Source organism: Mus caroli, chromosome 9 (assembly GCF_900094665.2).
Source record: "Mus caroli chromosome 9, CAROLI_EIJ_v1.1, whole genome shotgun sequence".
NCBI lineage: Eukaryota > Metazoa > Chordata > Mammalia > Rodentia > Muridae > Mus > Mus caroli.
The window spans coordinates 12,184,326-12,207,806 of record NC_034578.1 but is presented as its reverse complement, the minus strand read 5'-3'; the positions used below and the strand labels follow the sequence as shown (position 1 = coordinate 12,207,806).

Here is a 23,481-nt window from a genome sequence, read left to right as displayed (position 1 = left end):
ATTTAGATCCAAAGCCACATGGGAGGGACTTTCAACAGATGGCTGTCAGATGCCACCCCATGGACTGCACAGGGAGGGGACTGGGGGTGGGCTGTGATGCCAAACTTGTCAGACATAGAAACCAGGATTCTGCCACCCACTGGCTGAGTGGCTTTGCACATGCTACATAGCTTCTGAGTTTCAGCTCCTGCACATGTAAATTGGAAAACTGAAAGTTTAGAGGGAGTGGTGTGTGTGTGTGTGTGTGTGTGTGTGTGTGTGTGTGTGTGTGAGTGTGTGTGTGTGTGAAGAATATATGTTGATAGTCTGCTTCTTTCTTGGGATTTTGGTTGTTCAGATTATCCCCCAATTTGACTCCAAGTTGGTTTTTCATAAAGAGTAATGGATATAACTTTCATTAATTCAGAACACATTTATTAAGTACTTACTATACTCTAGGCACTTATTCTAGTTTCATTTCTGTCACTGTGATAAAATGCTCTGACAAAAAGTAACTTATGAGAGAAAGCATTTGTTTTAGTTCACAATCTCAGTCTATATTCCATCATAACAAAGAAGCTGAGGTGATGGGAACTTAATACATCATGCCTACAGCCAAAAGCAGAGAAAAATGAATGGAATGCACATTTAATTACATGCTTGGTTACTTAATACTGATCAGAACCTCTGTCTAGGGAATAGTGTTGCCCATAGTGGGCTGAGTCAATTAACAATCAAGACAATCCTTAAGACATGCCCACAGACCAACCAGATAGAGATGACTCCTTATTAAGATGCTCTTCCTAGGTGATTGTAGATTTTGTCAAGTTGACAATCAAAACTAACCTTCATAGTACTGTGATACATGGCAGAGAATATCCATGAACAAAATAGATCAGAATCATGTCTTCTTGATCTCATACTGTAATGAATATTTCATAAAGATATGTAACAAATAAGCTCATAACAAACAACAACAAATGATCAGATTATGTTAGAGAATCAAGGGCAAATATAGAACCTGAAAGTTCTTATGTAATCCTCAGAGAAGGGTTTGAAATTTTAAACATGATGGCCTTGAAATAGCTTGATATGATCAGTTAACACTAGGAAGGAATGTCAGATTTGAACTCTCCAGCTCCGAAATAGTAAATATGTTGTCAGATATTCCTCTGATCACTGGACAATGTGAGGGTCTCAGCTTTCAGAAACTTATATTTTCATCTTTTAGGGACGAAGAAAGACAACAATAATAAATATCAGTTTAAGTTTGCTGAAGGCAAAGTAAAGCCTCCCCTTGGCTGCTGTTATACTAAGTATCTTAATCTCGTTTTGGTCCTCTGAAGTTCATGCAACTTCCAGAAATAGATTTAAAAACATACTTTTTCTGTCATTGTGTCACCTTAATCCAGTAGCCCCTTATAGGGTATATTCTGCCTCTGATTCTGCTTGGTATTCAAAAGCTACAAGGAGATAGAGAAAACTGAGATAGGCTTCAGAACACTCTCAGGACACTGAATTGGCTGCATTCTCTCCTTTGTTAGGAGCTAGCTGCGGTCCCTCTAGAAATTAATCTCTCAAGCTTTTTATTAATTGTCAAGACTACTGACTATTCTAGGTTAGCATAGCAATGTTCTCTTGTCAGCTCACAGCAGAGCAGGAGCATGTTCACATGGATCCTTCCTGAGCAATGGTGGTTCTGGTTCATGGAAACTGATACAGCAGAGGTGATTAGGATTTGTCTTGGTTGGTTTTGCTTTGCTCCACAATGTAATTTTTCTTCCCATATTGACAGAGCCTAGTGGGTGGGGTGAGGCCTAGGACAGTGTATTAGACTTGTTGCTACTGTAACAGAGCACCTGAAGTAGTTTAAGTAAGGAAGAATTCATTTTGCCTCACAGTTTTAGAGATTCTGTCCATTCTGAGGCCATGGTGAGGCAAAAACAAACAAACAAACCAACAAACAATTCACAGCAATGGAAACTCCCATCATAGCAGACAGGACTTAGCAGTGTCAGCATGTGGATGACATTGCTTACATTGTGGTGGATGAGAAGCAGAAAGAAGAACAGAGAGTGGCCTGAAAAAAGGTAGAACACAAGGGCATACCCATGGTGATGGGCATCCACCAACAATGTCCAACTGCCTAGTGTTTCTAGAATCTCTCAAGATACTGCTGACATTGACTTAAGAACTCAATGAATGATCTCTCTATGGAGTCATTCTATATCCAGAGCAGATCGGCAGTTTGGGGTTCAAACTCTCAGGGTGTGAGTCATTGGTGACTCATGCTCTAGATGGAAACAGCAATGTAAAAGAGGGAATTTAGAGAAGTAGTCATGAGAATTGAAGACTGAGAAGACGGAGCTCAGTAACATACTGCAGCAATCACTGAAAAAACCCTACATTCCAGAGGAAAGCAGAAACAGTAGCTCACCATATACCAAAGGAGGAAAACACATGAATAAGCCATTTCAGGATTACAGATGAATCTCCACAAGGTTGAGTACCACTTTCACAGTAGCCCAAAGGCATTTCATTAGATTGTGAGCTGGTCACATTCTCAGTGGTATAAAGTGAGAACCAACTCCAGAGTTGACAGTTCACTCAAGTCACACCACAAAGCACTTGGGAGAAACTTTGTTCTCAGAGACTCTTCCATGTAAAGTTGAAGTGATCAATATCGTTCATGACACCCCAAGACCAAGTGCTCAGCACAAAGGAAATGTATCTTCCCCAGAGGGATAGAAGGCAGGGAATAAGAGACAATAATGGAATAGAGAGGATGAGGGAGAAGGTGAATGGAACAAGGAGAAAGGGGAAGAGGTATTTGTCCCAGTGGGAGAGGTCAAAGGACTGCCTTTGGAAAGAAAGGAGACAGTCATGGTACATAGGAAAGTGGCAGTTTATAAAGGTATAAGGGGAAACCCACGCTAGGATTTGGCATTTAATTATAATTGAGCATGTTAAGTGGTGAACCAAAGGGAGCTTTTCATTGTTTGACTTCAATACTTTGATAGCTAGATCTTGGTAGTCAACCATAGGAGAGAATAAATAAGGCCAACTAAGGGACTAGACCTTGGTGTCTAGCTTAAAGAATATAATCTAATGGTTTTTAGCAAGGCAGAGGGAATGGGGGAGAATGGGAAGGCCAGCCAGAGCCATGTTTATAATGATACAAAGATTAAGTAGAAGCTCTTCCAGGAGTTTGTGGCTAAAAAGGCCTTACATGGTTATCATTACACAGCTCTGTTACTCACTAACTGTAGATCTTTCCATGTATAGTATGCCCCACTGGCTGATGAGGATATTCCAGAAGTGGCTGAGGTCACACTTAGAACCGTATGCCATTTATGCATTGGTTATTAATGTCATAGCGACTATTGAGACTCAAGAGTGTCTTAGACCCAGAAGGTTCTTTATATTCTCTTCCGCGTGTTCCTTTTTCTGTTTTCACAAACACATTTCAGAAACATAGGAAGTGGCGCTTGGTCCCTTTCATTTCCCAAAGAGGGGGAAACACTATTTTGTAGTAGTTAAGCAACAGGCTAGCTGTCAGCTGTACTTAAAATAAGCTATGTGAATTATAAATTACATATCACTATGGCACAAATCAACTATTCCATGCTATTCTTTTTGTTCCATAACAATATAAAAAAGAGACACTAGATGTTTCCATCGCTGTCTGGCATATGAACAGACAGTAGGAAGTTAGTTTTGCAAGCCAGGGAGAGCCTTCATAAGAAGCAAGAATTGGACATTGGACTGCACATTCTCCATGTTCTAGTCTGAATGCTCGTCTTCTTCATCTCAATGCCTAGTACAACAGTGTCAGCAAGCAGGACCATTAACTATGGTTAAATCAAATGTAATTGATATCCTTATATAAAAGGACAATGGGGCTTTTCTGTACCCTTCTGTCATAGAAGACACATCTAAAATAGCTCTATCTGAGAGAAGGAGGCCTTTACAGACCTTCTTAGGACCTTGACTGTGGACTTCCCAGTCCCTGGAACTATGAGTGAGAAATTTCATTGCTCACAAATTTCCATTCTAAAGCATTTTTCCACATAAACTTGATCACATGAATGTAAATCCCAGTGAGTATTTCCCATGTATGGAACTTTCTGTACTTGTTCTGGGGTAACAGAGAAGGACAAAAATATCACTTTTGGCCTCTTTTATAAGTAAAATAATTCCATCCATGAAGCTTTAATGATGAAGGCTACCCAAAGACATTACCTGCTAATATTGTTATTTTGGGAAACAGAATTTGAGCATGAGACAAAAGGAGATAATAATATGGAGACCAGGAAGTCCCATGTCAAAACCTGGTGTGGCTTTGCTTCTTTATGACCTGCACCTTCTCAGTGTGTATTTGCACCACAGAAAGAGATGGGGATAACAAGCATCTTCATGAAGATCCCGTTAAGTCAGGATTCCACCGTTATGGCCTCATTTGATCTTAAACCCCTCCCCCTCAAAGATCCCACATGCAGTACAGGCCCAAGGTAGGAGTAGAGCTTTAAACATATGCATTTTGAGGGGAAACAATTCAGCTCACAATATGATAGGAAAAAAAGAGAGAAGAGCAGAGCTCAGATGTTAAAAGCCTTGCCTGTGGATTTGATGAAACTCTCATGGATCAATGTACCATGATTACATGACCATTGTGTCTGTTAGGGTGGCATATTTTATATCCACTTGGACTCTATAAACCAGGAGTTTTGCAAAGTCAGTTCTTCTCTGCTGTACTCTACAGTGAGCCCTTGCAGTGGCCTTCCTATTTGCCATGCCCCCACTGAAACCTAAGTAGAAATGAAGACTCCAGGGTGATGGCATCGCAAAGAGGGGCTTTGTGATCTGACTAGGTTATTAAAGTGCTTATCCAGAAGACCTCAGAGACTAAGCTAGCCTCTTCCCTTATGCTCCAGAAAAATAAAGCCTGCCTCTTAAAGTCACTAGTCTATGCAATGTGACTCAGAAGCAGAGCCCAGTTCTGAACCACTCTGCTTACTCCAGCAGTGACTTCTATTACTTGTTCGGAGACATTCACTCTCTTATGGGCTAACTAAGAAAATGTTGTCTATTCTATAGAAATCATAGTGCTCAGAATTGCTGAAATGGCCCAGTGAGTAAACTGCACATCTGTGGGGCAGGCAGGGCACACACAGGTGACAGCATGTGTACTTTCTGATTGCATCATACTTTCTCTTTCAAAACTCAGGTGACAGTGACGGATGGCGGTTCTTCTCCAAAACAGTCAACCATTTGGGTGGTGGTTCAGGTTCTGGATGAAAACGACAACAGGCCCCAGTTCCCCGAGAAGGTTTACCAGATCAAACTTCCAGAACGGGACCGCAAGAAGAGGGGCGAACCCATTTACAGGGCTTTTGCATTTGACAAGGATGAAGGCCCCAACGCAGAAATCTCCTACAGTATTGTGGATGGAAATGATGATGGAAAGTTTTTTATTGACCCTAAAACTGGCATGGTCTCTTCCAGAAAGCAATTCACAGCAGGAAGTTATGACATCCTGACGGTAAGATCTAATTCCAGAGCATAAGTGGGATGGGGTGAGCCCTCTTATTCATGCCTACTTCTTTGATCAATAAACGTAAAGAGTACAGAAATAGCTTCAGGAGGCTGCTTTCAGGAAGCCAGTTATAGGTAAGAACTTTTACCTTCCTGGGTGATGTTCCAAATAGTGAGAGTTTCCTTCACTGTGTCCTATCAGCAAACTTCCACTGATTCTATGGCCTGCTTGGAGACCCACAACCACACATCTTGGGCCCTAAGTTATTCTCAAGGTGCTGAACATAACAGGCAGTATATATCTAGTTCAAAGCAGAAGAAACTATGATACACATGCACACTGGTACATATGTTTACACAAATACATATGATCACACAAATGCATACACACTTGCACACATATTCCCACACACATATGCATGCATATTACCACACATTGCACATACTCATATATATGATCACACACATGTACATCACACATACATAAACATAAACATATGTGTACACACATAATATACTTATACATATTTGCATATGTATGCACACACTCATACACATAGACATGCACAAACAGTGCATACACACAAACTTACACTTACAAACTTGTATATATATATATATATATATATATGCACATAATGTACTTATACTCACACATACATAGATTCACCTACACATACATTCTCACATGCATGTACCCATGTGCTCATGTATCCTAACACACAAATAACATCTCACATTCATTCCCCCTTCAACTCTCAATAGAGATGAAGTTTCAGAATCATGCTATGAGGAATTAAATTAGTTATTTCTACTCACATAAACCATTACTCTTGCCCCTGATATACTATGAATTTTAAGAACAACATTTATTTTTTATGGTTTCACATCTCAAAAGTCAGCTTCTGGCAAATGTAGTGCCAGCCCTGTTTGCAGTCTCCACTCCAGAGTGCACTCTGAAGTCTCAACTGGAAACAACTTTTCTTCTTATGACACTGTGCAGAAACTGCTCCTTGGGCTTCTTACTGTGTGAGTAAAAGCCTTCCACAGACTCACAGCACTAAGCCATCTTTCTGTGTCCCTCCCATGTGGGAATAGATCAAGGCTGTGGACAATGGCCGCCCACAGAAATCCTCCACTGCCCGACTCCACATCGAATGGATTAAGAAGCCCCCGCCTTCACCTATACCATTGACATTCGATGAACCATTTTACAACTTCACCGTCATGGAGAGTGACAAAGTAACCGAGATTGTAGGAGTGGTGTCAGTGCAGCCAGCTAACACCCCTCTATGGTTTGATATTGTCGGTAAGTTCAAGTCTCTAGAGCATATCAGAAAATGGACTTGAAGGAACTTGTTGAAGGAACTTGCCAAACAAGCCAGTAAATAAGTAAATGAATGAATGAATGAATTGTAAAGACAAAAGGAAAAATTAAAAGGTAGCAATTAAGCCTAAGATTAAAAATAGTGCTGGAATGCAAAAGAGCCAGTAAAATGAAAAACCAACCTGTGCTTTCGTTCCGATTCCGTAGCTAAGCTGAACAGAAAGTGCTCTCTGGCTGGATTTCTCCATAGTTCGTGATTTACTGCGACCTTACTGTCCTTCTGTGTGTCATTTTAATTCTATTGTCACACTTGGCTAATCTCATTTCTAAATGTATTGATGGTACTAGACTTGCTGTCCTTCATTTCTCTCTTTTTCTTCACCTTTTTTTCTGCATTCTGTTTTTTTTTCTGCTCCCGACTGCCCTGCTTCAAGGTGGCAAGCATGCTCGAGAGATGTTCTATATTCTACAGACAGCTTGTGGGCAGAACTGTTCAACAGAAGGTACCCTCAGTGCAAACACATTTGCTAAAATACAGCTATCCAATCTGCCTTTTACGGTTTTTTTTTAAACAAATTGAATTACATCTTTCATAACTGCCTGTGACAGACTGAAACGCAGCCCACAGGTTTCATACACACCTCTAACAGCAACCTCATTCCTCATATCCAATGACTTCTTTGTTTGAAATTAAATGGGTTTAGGGTTTGGGGGGTTGTTTTGATTTTTCTCCCATTGCTTTTGAGGTATGTGGGGGTTTTTTGTTGTTGTTTTATTTTTATCTTTTTGGAGGTTGGTTTATTTAACTGGGAATATTCCAATTGAAAATAAATGAAAATGTAATTCCTGCCCCCCTTGCTTTTCAGCAGTAGTGTCATTCACAGACCAAAAAGCCCCACCAGGAGAGTCCCCTGGCTGCTGTCCACAAAAGGAAGGCCAGGAAATAGAACCTAGATGTGTAGCCAGTAAGCCTCCACTCACCCTGAATAGAGAAAACAGATGGAAGGAAGCAGGCAGGGCAGACCCAGGGAGCCAACTTTTAAATTCCTTGAAAGCAAGAAAGCAAGCACACCAGGCTGCAAAAGGAAAAGGGCAAAACAGCCCTTCCACAAACCTGCAGGGAGAGGACTGGAGAGGAAGAGTGTGTAGGAAGGGAAATAAAACAGGCTGTTTGTTGTCAAAGAGAGAGGAGAGTGTGCCCTGCCAGGGGCGGATTAGGGCTGAACTAGAGCTCACTTCCCAGAGTTCTCTATGAACAGCGAATAAGCCAGAAGCACACTGTGTGGGAGAATCATTTCCTTCCTCATGATGCCTGGACAGGATGGCCAGCAACCTGCCTCCCCTTTAAACAGCTGGATCTGGAGAAAGCATTTAGGAGGCTCCATATCTGGTTTCATGAAACGTAGAAAAACAATGTTCTATGTCTCCCAGTCAAACCTCAGAGAGTCCTCTGAACTCCCAACAAGTAAGGGCTTGCCCTCTGCATTTCGTTCTGTGAAATACAGGGTATCTTAGTTTTAGTTAACTGAGATTAATCTCAACATCTTTTCATATAACCATTCTTCCAATTCCTTCGTGTCTGCCAGCGTATTTGAGATGGAACATCTTCTGACCCATGAGAAATGTTTCTGCCACCATCTCAGTAGTTTCTGACTTATTCAGTCATTATATGATACTGTCTCTTCTTTCTTGATGCAATGAAGCATTGCATGTGGTACCAGTTATTTGTCTTTTGCCTGCCTGGACATCTTTGGTCATCCCTTTACCAATTCTCTTTGCAAAGCATCTCTGCTGGCTGACAGAGCTTGCTGTTACTTTTCCAAGCTGCTCATGCATAGGACATCTCACTAGCATACCTTTCTTTGATGCTAGGTGTGGTGGGTCACCTGACCCCAACTCCTCGGGCAAGTCTACAGTTCTACAGCATCTCTACAAGTATGTCTAGGTGTAGGCTAGCATGCAGCTAGGAGTACTCTGTGTAAGATTACACATGGCTTTTTCACATTATGTTATCAATACTACTAAACATTTTCATTTATGCGTATCCTATCTCCATTCTTCACCCTCAAGGTCAAAGCCCATATCTCCATTTTCGCTCTTGCTGGAGCTTATGTTGCTCTTTACCCAGAGTGAGTGAACTAAGATACAGAGACTGGTGGTGATGCCTCAGGCAGCCATGTTAACCCTATTGTAGTAGCCTCCTGGCCCTACAGAGAGTCAGTATAGCATTCCATTTTACCCCAGCGCAGATAGCCTCACTGTCCAAAGAGAAAGAGCTGTTTATAGAGACTCTCCTTTCTGACATTCACACATAATCCAGGAACCATATGCAATGTGCGGCCATAGCTATTATGACTCTTTCTCTTCGTGCTCCCAAGCACTGCTCTTCTCCGTAGATTCTGCTTCCTCCCCATCCCCACCTCATCCATTCTACTTTGTGAATGAAAGTAGTTTTTATCAATGAAGACTCCCAGGACTGTCCCCTGATCTGGAATCCTCCATCACAGACATTTCTCTGTGAATCTGGTAACAGATTGCTAAATTTCTTCTACAAATTGAAGTTACTGGGCCTGCTGCCCAAACAGATCATGATTTTATTTCCATCCCCAGGTTCAGCCAACAATGGCTGGAAATGCCAACTTTTTACTTTCCTGTAGAACTCGGAGTCCTTTCCCAGGTGCTGGTGGTTTGTGGCAGAGATGATCGCCTTTATCAAATCTCATAAAAATATGGCTTGCCTGCCAGAGTCATAATTTACCCGCGGTGCTGACAACCTCTTCCTTCTTTTAAAACCTTTTGTTTGCTTTATCATCATCAGGTGTTTCGTCCTTACTGACAAAATTTACCTCTTGTGAATCTTCCTTTCCTCCTTGCCTAAGCATCATTCTTGATCAAACTAGCACAGAGGGAACCAAGAGTGGGCAATGCCCCTTAGCACATAATACCTATCTGTGAGCTCTGCAGGGAGACAGAGAATAACATGAGGTAGGGAAGGTCAGCATGGATCTGAAATGCAGCCTCGGATCCTGCATTTGCCAAATCCTGTTTTGCCCAAATCTTCTTGTGAAGAATAAGTCAACCTGAGTTTGCACCATAGACCTAGTTGCATTTGGCTAACCATGGAGAACACACTGAGAGGCTCAGGGCATAGCATCCTCATCTGGCATGTCCCTTTAAACTGCTCAACCTGGCGAAACCTCATTCAGTAAACAAAGACAGTGCTTCTGACTGCCTTTCATCCCCATTGAGAACCTGTTCTCACTTGCACATTTCCAAACTTACAGGACTCTGATTTTGACTCAATTTTCTTACCTCCTACCAGAACATGAAGTCACAGGAACTCCATGTGAGCAGCAATTTGTCCCCAAGCCTAAACACTTGCATTTTCTCAACTCCAAATGAACTGTGTTTCCTCTGTAGCTAGACCCTTCTGCTCTCAGAAACAAGCTCTACTTATAGCCAAGCTAAGAAAGCTGTAATTAACAGGCAACATAATAAAGTTCAGCTGTTGTGGAATTAAACAGCCCAACACACAGCATGCTTCTTTTCCTTGTTAAAGGCGACAGAGAATAAAGGGAACAAAAATAACCCACAATCCTTTGCGGCTTTGTCATGTGTCTTTGCACTTCTCGGGAGGCTCTGACTTCCCCTCAGCTGTTCCTTGATTTACATACCTCCAATGTGCAGGCAATCTGGTTCTCAGCTCAGCCCCTGAATCATATTCTAATGGTAAATATTTGATTTGTAAAGGCTGCCATCATTAACAATTCTGCCTTGAAAACTGAAGCATGCTGCCTTCCAGTTTTTACCTGACTTTAGTTTTACCTGAATCATCATAGAAACATGCTTCACCTTGCAAATAGGAAGCATATGCACTGCCCTGATTTGCCTCGCCCATTTAGGAAGGAGAAAGGCTATGAATCTCTAATGGTCCTCTGTGCTAGCCTCTCAGCCATCATTCTCTGCTGAAGGTAGACAAGGGCTACCTTGGCCCTCAGTCGACTGTAGATCTGTAGATTGCTGTGACTTGAATCATTAGCTATTGCCCTTTCAGCTTACTTCTGTCCTTTTTGAACCTTGTCTCTGTGCAGCCACAAATGATCTAGTTCTGAGTCAAGAAGGCAAGCCACATTCCTGATAGCACAGGCAGTCACTTTGTCCTCTCTCAGATGTGTCTAACCTTTTGTAACTGAGACATAATGCAATCCACAAAGTTCATGCTGGAGAATTATGGGATTGCTTTTTTAAATGTTAAAAAGAGGGAACCACAAGTTTTAAATAACTCTACAATTTTGTGGGTCTGTTTTCATCGCCCTCCTCAACCACATGAGATTGGACACACCTCAGAGTTTGGGCACCTCTGCATCTCTCCTAACCTGGCAGCCATATTTCTCTGTCACCTTCTTTTACCCAGCCGGTATTTAGAGAAGCACCATCTATTTTTAACTCACCTGCTCTCCCAACAGAGCATGCTCTGCTCAGCTAGTCAAGGGACATCCAGCACTCCATTTCCCTTAGTCTGCCTTCATGCCCTAACTTGACCTCAAACATGACTTGCTTTTCTTTATAGCAATAATCTCATTTATGGAATCATACTGGAGAGATTCTAGAAAATAATAAAGGCCAAAAAATACTTCATATTAATTATTTTAAGAAAAGGGGCCTTGGACTAAAGTCGAGGGTTTTCTGTTGCTCCTTCCTACCACCATTTCCTGCCCTCCAGCTCCTGCCCTCCATTGAAATATCAGCCTGCTGTGTGCTTGCTTCATTCCAAGGCAGAAAATTATTTGTACTCACACCGTAACTGGCACTGAATGCCTTTCCTTCAGTTGGGTGTGCATGCTGAACTTGAAGGAACAGCTTGCGGGCTCCCTTTGTTCAGTGGGATTCAGCTGTTCGGTATTTTAGAAGCTTCTCAGTGTCCCCTCCCCTGGGTGACTTCTAGACTTGGGTCTGTATTTATACAATTACATGTGCAAGAGTGGAGCTATTTTTCTAGAGGAGGAACTTGAATGCTTCTCTACAGGAGAAACTGTGCCATTTCTATCACTGAGTTTCTTAGAAATAGCACCAGCAGAAGATATCTCCTCAGTCAGGAGTGTCTAGCCTTTTGAGACTGAGAGATGATGTCATCTAAAAATCTCAAAGCTCAAATGAGATACCCCCCTTTAAAGAAAAGCTCAATGTAGTCATCTCCCAGTGAAGTGGGCCATAGATGATGGCCTCCACTGTTTTTATTCATGTTCTATTTCTAGAGCCTTTTCAGGACCCCTCTCTTCGATGCATTAAAATCAATATTGTATCAGAAATCCAGTATGCCTCTTCTGCTCTTTTTTTATTCCATGACACCTATCTTGACCAAAAATGGTCCAAAAGGAATGAACCTAAAGTGAATTATTGTCATGTGGGCTGTTCACAACCTCGCTTTTAACTATCTCTGCCGCACACCCCCGCAGCAATGCACAGGCTGTGACATTCTGAACCCCACCCTGTTGGGACTCGGGCCAGCTCTGCAGTGTCCTTTTCTGCCCACCTTTTATTTGGCCTCATGCTGTTGCACCCAACACACTCTGGCTTTGCATGTTCTGTTACTGGCTCTGAGGAAGCACATCTTGTTTAAACGAAACGCTGACAGTGAAGTTGGACTCCTTGTATTTGATTGATAGTCCTACCCCAGATGATTTGGACTTGTTTTCCCACAAAATTGAAATCACCTTTCAGGCTAAAGGGGAGCCCAGAAAAACAAGACCTAGGGGGAAGGCATGGAGTCGTTTATGAAATAGGATGCTTAAGTGTAGTGAATTAAATTGTGTGTGGGTTGATGGTGAACTGCTGGTCTAGATTCTGTGTCCCTTGTCAGAAATTCATTTGAAATCTTGGGAAGATTTTGACTTAAATGAAATTTTGGCTTAACTAGGAGCAAATGTCCCAGAAATGAGTATTATAGTAAGCTGGCCACATGAGCTTGTGGAAAAAGGTACCAACGATGATAATGATCTTTCTCTCCTATGAAGTTAGGAGTTTCTTATCCATAGTATTAACACAGCAAAGAATAATGAAAGAAGTAAATACATGCCAAGAGGGAGAGAGAGGATTATAAAAACTGAAACTTGCAAACGTCGCCAAAGTATTAACAAGAACGAAAATTATGAAAAAGCATACAAACCATATAAATATGCAAATGGTACACTATTATGCAGGCAGAATGACAGTGTATGTTTGCACAGACTTTAAAGGGTGATAATCAGTGAGCACGAGATCTGAAATTGGAAGCCTTTACCTGTGTTTTCTCTAATATTCATTTCCATTCATCTTTCAGCTACAGAGAGTAATGTGCACAATTCTTTCTTTGACCCACAAATGTTTGCCCTTCTTGAACATGACCCTGGAGAGTTAACAATATCGCCCCCCCCCCAAAAAAAAACAACTTAAAATAAAACTCTCAGTCTTAATATTTAGGAAAGTTAACACTGGAAATCAGGGCAGAAAGTCTAAAGTTGGTTGAGCTCTAATTGGAACCATGAGTTCTCCAGAAGCAATCTGAGAAGTTGTATCCTTGTCTTCACAGGTTGTTATTCCCTTTCTTTGAAGATTTCCATGGCAAAGGTCTTTGGTTGGTTGGTCAGGTTTGGATTTTCCCCAGCATTTACCTCTTATAGGTGAATGATTTGCCTTGCTACATAAGATGATTGTTGCCCATGTCAAGCACACCACCCACAGTAGTCATGTCACCCATGTCACCCACATCAGCTTTCTATTGTATTTCATGTATGCATCGAGGACACATCCTCTCCAATAAGAAGCACCCCTCGAAGACACACTTCTTTCACAGGCTAGGAACCCCTTTTCTGAGCCTCAAAATCCTTTTTTGGACTTAGCACCTCCTGCTTCTCAGTAAATCAATTAAAGACATTAATTGGAAGATGAGTCTCTTTTAGATGAAATTTTTGAGAACATATATCATCTCTAAGCAATTTTCTCGTACCCCTGTATCTCCACAGCTTTAATTAAATGTCAAAGGCAATTATGTTCTCTCCAGTAATTAAATAATCCTAAGTGAACATAGTATCTGCAGGCATTTGGTACTTGGAATATACATGACTACATTTTTAGAAAGTAAACCATATTATTTATTTTTGACACTGTAGGACAAATGCCAGCCATCCGGTACGACACTTCATCCCTTCACTCATCCACCCACTTAATATTATAATATTGTAATCAGGAAAACATGGTGCTCAAAGGCCAGAAAAATAAAATGCACAAACCATAGGATATAAGAAAAGCTAAGCTTTTCTTTTCTAAAATATGAAATTCAATAAATACATTGCCCTACATACTAAAGTTAAATGGAATTACCATCTGAAACCAAATGCATTTCACACATGTATATTCAGACAGAAATAAATAGTGATGGTGAACATGTACTCACATTTAATTAAACTTTTTTTCATTGCTTAGACTGTTATATTTTCTCCCATTTAAAAAATGTATCTAATTTGGGAAGTTTATAAGTGGTACTTCTGTTCAGAGATTCAAAGGGCACAATTCTAAGTATGTCATTTAAAACAAAAGAACAGATGACAACTTTTTTAAACGTTTGTGTAGATTACCTTAGAAGTTCGCTAGTGTTGTATTAACAATATGATACCTACACACTACCTCTCAGAGTTTATGTCAGTGTGTGGTAAAATCATCAGCCTCCTGGGAGAAAGTGAATTTACACTGCTACAAGGACAAAATCATTTCTCTGAATATCACAATATTCAGAGAGATTTTTATATGAAATTCATTTTTAAATATTTCTTATCTTCCTGTAGTCATAATTTATTTCTGACATTTGATTGAGGGACACTGAATTCTAACCAGTCAAATGTATACCAACAATCCTAGAACAGACCTAAAAGTTTCAAACCATTTGTATTCATTGTAATTGGAATAGTTTTTTTATTTAAAATGTATTCTACTAGAGAAAAAGCTAAAGTATCCCCCAGGTTCCCAGCATGGTGGCTGAGAGGGGTTGGAGGGCTGTTAGTCTTCTCCATGTTTTATGGATCAATTTATGCTCCACAACTCTAACAATACTGCTGAGGTTTTTATTTACAATATGTTGTTATTTTGTGAGTCATTTGTTATGCTTATAGAGGATGGCTTTTGAAATATAAATTAAGTTAGAAATAGTAAAGGCCCATTGAAGATTTATGGAATTGAGCCATAGAGACGCCTGCCAGAATATATATTTATATAAAAGCACCCTGTAAACTTAATACCTTCTCAGATGTGCTAATTTTGTGTTGTTTCTGTGAAATCATTAGGGGGGAATTTTGACAGCTCTTTTGATGCAGAGAAGGGTGTTGGAACAATTGTCATTGCAAAGCCTTTGGATGCAGAGCAAAGGTCGGTGTACAACATGAGTGTGGAGGTCACCGATGGAACAAATATTGCTGTCACTCAGGTGAGATATTAAGTTACTGACTAGCAACAATGTGTAAATATCTGCTAAAGAGAGAAACAGAAGCTATGGAAAAATAGATCTGGAGAGTAATAAATTATGTCCAGGGTTTCTGTTGTTCAGAAAATCATTTTAATGAGCAACTGAGACAAAGGGTTCTATAGGTGGTGCAGACTTTGGCTGCGTTGTTCATGTCAACTGTGCTTGTTTGTGTATGAAAGAGTGATGTGCATTTGTTTCCTGGTCATTTACTGTATGATTCTCTCTGACAACAGTCAACTTACAACGAGACATCCATGTTGTCCGTGTCCGCAAAGCATGAGATTCTTTCTCTCCTTATTTCTCAAGTCACTAAAACTTAAAGCTAGGGACACCTAAGAGTCCATATGCAGTTACATACTGAGATGGAAGTTATCTATCCAAGATCAAACAGCCTCAATAAAGGACAAAACTGAAGCCTGAATATTCATGGTAGCCTCTGTGTCATGGGTTCTCTATCCTAGCTGCACATTATACCTCTGACATAGAGCTTAGTAAGAGCAGGTCCAATAGCTGATGCCCAGCCTCACAGGTCCTATTGATGTTATCATACATCTGGGGTTGAGGAACTTCTACTCTGCTTCTTGAGTTCATATGAAAGACATTAGGAGTTAGAAGAAAACTTCTGGTCTTGTCTGTGACTCAAAACATCTCAAGCTTCTTCCCAAGTGGGAGCCAACACAATGCCAGCTCTTAGCACAGTGGAGTTACCTTGAATATAGGAATTTTTGGTTTTGTTATTCAGCACCTTAAACCCAGCCTCACATGGCATGCTCTGCAACTCTACTCTTCCTTCCTGCTTCTCTTTCTGTTGTTCCCACAAGCCCGGAAGACGTGAATGATTGATCTGGGCCCTGGTCTCTCTTTGACCCAGATGGATATTCGGAATTCCTCTCAACACATTTAGATGTTAGTAAGAAAGGTTTGCCAAATCAGAAGCAAGAGAGTGATGATTTATTTTAAATATGATTTACACTTTTATGACCATAAAATTTGAAAGCAGGAGGAGCGGAAATTCATATGTTTGTCCAGACAATTTTTGTCTTGGTCTGACGCTGCTACAGAAATATATAACTTGACTGTTTTAAATAGAGAGTGGTAGAGGTTGACAGGGATAATAGCATTCATTTAATGCAACCATTTGCTTTCCATTTGAATTTAGCTATAAATGGAAATGACTTGCAGATAGACAGCCAATGTGTGATGGTTCTTGATTTTCCATTCCTGCTTATCAGGTGACCACAGGACCCTGTTTTCCTCAGAGAGTCCCATTTGCACCCATTACCCTAGAGTAGGTATTAACACCACCTCATATAGTCTGATAATTGACCGAATTGGGACAACAAATTATATATTCTTCCAATTTAAAAACATACCACTTCTTGGCATTTTCAAAGCTCAAATCTAGACACATGAATGAGATAATCTTGCTGAGATTCCATGAGAACTATACAGTTGAATAGTATGCTGGAAGGCTAATGCCAAACAATCCATGTGTATGATTGCTATGTTGTCAGTGTAATTCATCCTAAATGGGAACTTTAAAATAGAATTTTTTTTTTTTTTGGTGTTTGGTTTTTGGTTTTTCGAGACAGGGTTTCTCTATATATCCTGGCTGTCCTAGAACTCACTTTGTAGACCAGGCTGGCCTCGAACTCAGAAATCCGCCTGCCTCTGCCTCCCAAGTGCTGGGATTAAAGGTGTGTGCCACCACCGCCTGGCTTAAATTAGATTTTTTTAAATTAGTGGTTTCTTGGCATATTCAACTCCAGATCTTCGGTGCTACTTAAAAACCTAAGACATATTTAAGTAAAATACCAATAAGCATGGCATCCTATTCACTTCCAGACTTTACACTAGGGCCTTAAATCAGTTGAATTAAGCAGTATTCAGTCCATCTAGAATCTATAATTCATTAAGTATTTTTAGAACAAGTGAATAACTAGATTCTACATATCCAGAAGGGTCTATCTAGAAGGTACAGCAGGTCTCTAAGGTACAAAGCACTCATTTTAACAATGGTAATGCAAAAGGTAGCAGGAAGACATTTAGAATTTTATTAGGATGAGAGAAGCAACATTTTAGTAGCATCTATTTCATCAATGTTTCTTCATGCCATATACAATGCACTAAGGTGTTTAAGGTTATAGTTTTGATCGTTGTTTGAGACAGGATACTATACTGCCCATATTAGCCTCAAACTTCTGGGCTGAAGAATCCTTCTGCCTTAGGTCCCATAGTATGTGGGACTAAAACACACATTATTATACTAAGCTACTGTAGATTTAAGGCTATATGTATAATATGCACTTGTTAAACTAACATGGAAATGTGCATCCTTGAATGCAGTGTCTGAGACCACATTTTTTTCAAACTGATATACAGCTAGACTTGACTCGCAAGCATTTGTAAGCAGTCTGAGAATTGGGGTGAACTTGGAGGTCCCCCTAGCAAGAGCAATATTAAAGAGATTAATAAATGGCGTCAAGAGAATTTTCTCGTCTAAAATATCTAAGTCATGACCTAAGGAATGAGAACTCAGTTTCCAAAGCATGAACCATGTGTCCTCATCAAGACTGTTGCCATCAAAGGCCAACAACTATGTTAGACCGTTCTACTCACCAGCTTTGATGAGTCCAGAATGATTCATCTTTACCCAGGCTTCCTTGGACTTGACAGCAAAAATAGTTCTCTGCTCCAGTATCAGATACATTTGAACAATAGGATATTTGGGCAATAAACAGTGCAGTCTGAACTTCCTTTAGAAAATGCTAAAATATGCTCAAATCCATGACCCTAGACAATATAATGATTCTACCATCAAACCTTTCATCACTAGATTAATGTTCTCTAGTTTCCAAACCACCTGTTCAAAATTCCTTGGGGGACATTTTTCTCCTTTGTTCACATGAGATCATAAAACATGGTAGGACATAGGCTTGTTGTCAGCCATAAACAACATGTTGAATTTTACTTCACAAATATCAAATAAATCAGAGCCTCCAGGATTCAGTGTCAACATGAAACCATTCCTTCATCTTCAGTCTTGTCCTGTTCTTTCGACTCTGACTCTCACTGGGTTTTTTCCTCAGAGCTACAAAATCTGATGCTACATAAATATCCCTTTCTTTCGGGAGAGTGCCTGGTCTAAGTGTTGTAAAATGGCCTGTGCACTTCACACTACAAGTAGTACAAAGAACAAAATATGAAATCAAAGCATCGCCACCTGGGCAGAAGCCCCCTGATGAGATGGACAATAGCGTCTGCATGACCTCGGGTGGGTTTGGTGATGGATATTATTGCACTTTTCATATTACAACACAGAGCAGAAGTGACCGCACATTACCTTAGAAGCACAGAGATAAGCAAGAAAATCCAGGTTAAAAGGCGAAGAGGGAAGAGTGAAGTTGTCTCTGGACCATCTGTTTCAAATAAAGATGAAGAATCTCGAGAAGTCCTGCTTATTGCAAGCAGCAGGATTGGGAATTACCCAGGGAGTGGGACAGGGGGCTCATAAAGGACAGAATGGAACACCAAAGAAGAGTCACCATCTACCCCAACATAAGCAGAATTACAGGGGACCTGGGTCTCAGACAAGACACTGGCCATTGCTCTAGAGAGGAACCAAGACACTTTATAGAAATAGTTATCCCATGTTTAGGACAAGAGTATCAATCCCTTTATCCTACTAAAGACTCATGAGGTCATGTTAAAGTGCAATAATATCCATCACCAAACCCACCCGAGGTCATGCAGACGCTATTGTCCATCTCCTCAGGGGGCTTCTGCCCAGGTGGAGATGCTTTGATTTCATATTTTGTTCTTTGAACTACTTGTAGTGTGAAGTGCACAGGCCATTTTACAATCTGCACTTAGACCAGGCACTCTCCCGAAAGAAAGGGATATTTATGTAGCATCAGATTTTGTAGCTCTGAGGAAAAAACCCAGTGAGAGTCAGAGTCAAAAGAACAGGCTACTTAAATTGGCTTTTACTAGATACACATGGGTAGGTCTATCAACTTTCACAGTGACTTTACAAAGCAGGCACTACGAATACTCATTACAGGCAGAATTTGTATCCCCTGCCTCTCCCAAGAAAATGTTTACACCCTAAATTTTAGAATTTTGATTTATTGCATTACATGACAGAAGGAATTTAAGAGATATAATAAGTCAGAGGTCTTCAGGTAGGATCTGTCTACTAACAGAAGCTTAACTGTCAAGTTTCTCCAGTTGGCATGAGAAAGACAAGAAAGGAAGAAGACAGACAATTTGAATATGGAGGTAGCCTCAAGATAATGGTGAGCCATCAAGGAAATGGGGACTCCAATCCTGTAACCAGAAGATACTATATTGAGCCTGAATGAGAAAGAAGAACATTCAAAGGGAATGCATTTATTCCAATCTCTTAAGTTTGGCTTTGATATCTGTATTCAGAACTATGAAATAATAATATCAGGTGTGCTATTTTTGATATCTAAAGTGGTAATAACTTTTTGTGGCAGAAATATGAAAGTCATTGACTACTGTCTTTTCCATTTTATTGTTAAGGAAGAGTCCAATCAAGGGCAAGCAACCTGTACTCAGACCCACACAGGCAGATGCTAGAGCCTACTTACACTGTGCCAACTCTTAAAGGGAACATTAAGACGACAGGAGCTACAAGAAGCTTTTTAACTTGGTCTCCTGAGAAACATGAAACCACCCGTAACCTTCAGACCATCTCCTAGCTATCCATAGGTCCAGCCTTCTCTTAGCATAGCTTTAACCCCAAAGACATATCACACCAAGGATCCATTATGAATATTAAGACTCTTTGTACATCTCCCAAATCAGAGCTACTGCATATTTATAGAAGATTTAAACAAATACAGAACATGGCTCTTCCAAAGGCTCAGTGGATAAAAAGACATACAAATATACAACATTTAATGTTACATAATGAGAATCAACAAGTCTAATTATTAGAAAGGTCCATTTCCCTGTAACTCTGGAAAAGTGAAATCAGGAGCTATTGTCTTTCTTTTGCAGGAAGAAATCAAGGCTCAGACTACTTAAGTAGCCTGCCTGGATTCACATAAAAGAGATACAAGCCCGCTTCTCCTTTGCAACATTCTTCTACACATTTATATCTACAAAATACACAACTTCATTCACTAGTTAAAGCATCCTGTTTCATGAAAAAGTATTGACCCAGACTCAGGTGGCACAAGTCCAAACTGGCACTTGACCTGTGTGTATTCCCATGGAAGACAGCTCACTCTAAGTCTTAATCTTAGTCACAACGAAATGACCCTATGTGCTTCACAGATAGCTGTAAGAATGAAGAAAAATGACAAAGTTCTTGGAACTATCACATGCTGAACACATATATACTTTATTAATACAATCTGGTACTCAATGTAAAATTGGAATAATATACTGATAGCTATAAATTACTTGAGTGACCTTTTTTGTTATAGGAGAAGAAAAAAAAGATATAGTCTGGGCCAAATAATAATCTAAAAGCTAAGTAGATTTGCTTCAGGGATTCTGGATATGGTATTTTGTGATATTTTCTAACATATTATTTTATTCAGGGCATGCTTTTGGGTTTGTAAAGCTAGAAAAGCAAGCTTGTCCTTGTGGGATCCGCAACCAAGTCTAACGATAAACATCTCCTTTCATAGCCTCCAAAATTCTCAAGTCCAACACAAGCTATCATGTGAGTCTGACCTGTGTCAATTGGCATTGGAGTGAGAAAAATCTATGACCCTACTCCTAAACCTAGCCTGGACCTTCATCCTGTGGATTTCATCACTAGGACTGCTTAGAGTCAGTATGTCACTGCCCTACTTACTTAGAACACAGATTTTACTCAGACAGTATGTCTCCTTTCTTGTTGATTTTCTGTGTCCACATATTTTCAAAAGGTAGAAATGCAAATTATTTTTTTTCTAAAGATGCTCGTTAGGTCAGGAGACTCACAGATATTTCTCCTCCCATCACGAATTCTCTTACATCCACTTTAATTTCATTTGCCTCTTACATGTAAAAAGCGTCAGTGGCCCAAACTTTCCTTCAGTGTTTAAATTAAGGAATGGCTGAAGTGTCCCAGCTACATACGATAAAATACCATTTAAGGCTTCCTATTTTTTTAAATCTAAGAATGATAACATTTCACTATATGTAATAGATCTACACCTGATATTCATGTGAATCGATTTTTGAAAATAAATCTAATTTTCAAAGTAACAGGAAACTTTCTAAAATAATTTTTTAATTAATGTTTCTGAGATGAGACTAGGCATACCAGTTATCTGTTTTGTGAGTTATATACATTTGTTAACATACATATAATGTAAATTTATTCTGAATGTATACATAACCTTAAGTGTATGAGAGGGTGATTATGAATAAATATAGAACTGGCACTGAAGAAACCAGATTTGGATCCAGCCTTGTTTTTGTGACGTTGGGCACAACCCTTAACATTTTTCTCCTTTGAGAAACCAGATATAATAAGTCTTAGGGGCAAATATGATACACATTTATACACAGAAATAACTGTGATATAAGTTTCCTATTCATATATTCCAAAATAAAATTTATGTACTGGAGAAGTCTGCAAGGGGCATCTCTCCTGGAAAAGTAGATGTTTTAAATATGGCTTAGAAATGGCAACAGAGGCAGACCAGAATTTCAGTTATTTAGTATTTAATTGGTCTTGCCCAACAATTTGCCCCCAAGGACTATTCTACCATGAGCATTTGTAAAGCAGGGCTTTGGCACCTCCCCAGGCTTAGCTTAGAGGAGCCTGGAGAACACAATGTGGTTGTGGGGGACAGCATTGAAATAAGCCCTGGAGATACTTCCCAAGCCTGAGTTTCCTCCTGCCTTGAGTCCTTTGTGCCTTTGTTAGCTTTTCAATCACCACTTTGAACACAACATCTTTGAGAGTTACTTTGCTTTGTTAGTTCAGGAGCTCACAAATGGCCCCAACTGTGGGAAATAAAAAGCAAATGAGGAGAAGGAAGTCTTTTACAGAGGAACACTTGTTCCAACTGTAGATTAGGCTTAGGACAAAGCAAGCAGAAAGAGGCAAGCATTTCAAGATCACATCAACTTTGAAACTCCATGAAGGTCAGGGCAGCCTGCTGGCCAGAAAGGCTTTTACATCTGTTGATGTAACTGCCACCCTGAAAACAAATATTTTAGCATCTTGACTAAGTTGCTTGAACTTTTTAAAGATTTGGCAGTCAAATAATGCAATGTGTTTTGCAAATACATTGTAGATAAAAACAATACCCAAAACTCTGTTGGCACAGTCTTTGACCTTTCTTGCAAGTGCAAACTAGGGGATAAGGTCTGTGCCTGTTAGTGTGTCTCCTAAGTGTAAACTGTGAGCCCACAAATGTGGTGAAATGGTTTTCATCCCACTCAGCAAAGCTCATCTCAACCACGGTAAGCAGCTGTGCTGCTATTTGTAAGTGTAGTACTATGTCTGGATATATTTATATGAAAAAAATCAATGATTTTCTAGAATACAGTCAAATACTAAGATATTATTTTTGGTTGTGAGCCCAGGCTTTAACAGCTGAGCCATCTCTCCAGTTCAAGATAAATCATTAGTGATTCTTCTGTTAGGCATATGATAACAACAGCTACCACACTGATTGCAATGTAAAACTGTGCCAAAAGGGACAGAGCAATCAGGCAAGATAAAGCACTTTGACCCAGAAAAATTATTAGAAAAAAGTACCTCTAGTTCTCCATACATCCCTAAAAATGTAACATAGAAAGAAATGCAGAGTGATGTGTTTATAAAAAGATAAAGAGAAGGGGGACTATGTTCTATGGAGGTGTGGGAAAGGGGTGCCTCCATGGGCTCAGGCTGAGGCATCCTTTCCCCCTGAGGAATCAACCACAGGACAAGGGAATGGGGAGGGGAGGTAAGAGTGTAGTAGAGGCAAAGAAAGGCAGAGAGAGGGAGAGGGAGAGAGAAAGAGAGAGAGAGAAAAAGAGAGAAAGGAAGAAGAAGAAGGAGAGGGAGAAGGAGAAGACGAAGAAGAAGACGAAGACGAAGAAGAAGAAGAAGAAGAAGAAGAAGAAGAAGAAGAAGAAGAAGAAGAAGAAGAAGAAGAAGAAAGGGGAAGGGGAAGGGAAAGGG

At 40.1% G+C, this 23,481-nt stretch overlaps 1 protein-coding gene across 6 annotated transcripts in view; it reads left to right on the top strand.

Annotated features, from left to right (window-relative positions):
• The window catches only part of Fat3 (FAT atypical cadherin 3), a 576,147-nt gene that overhangs the window by 452,850 nt on the left and 99,816 nt on the right, over nt 1-23,481 (top strand). For 4 of the 6 annotated variants that reach the window (XM_029481734.1, XM_029481732.1, XM_029481730.1 and 1 more), the window contains exons 5-8: nt 5,207-5,521; nt 6,613-6,823; nt 7,276-7,344; nt 15,157-15,296. In XM_029481734.1, coding sequence (XP_029337594.1) covers nt 5,207-5,521; nt 6,613-6,823; nt 7,276-7,344; nt 15,157-15,296 — 735 coding nt within the window. The remainder of the gene's footprint in view (nt 1-5,206; nt 5,522-6,612; nt 6,824-7,275; nt 7,345-15,156; nt 15,297-23,481) is intronic. The other 2 variants (XM_021172484.2, XM_029481733.1) reach the window with 1 other exon arrangement.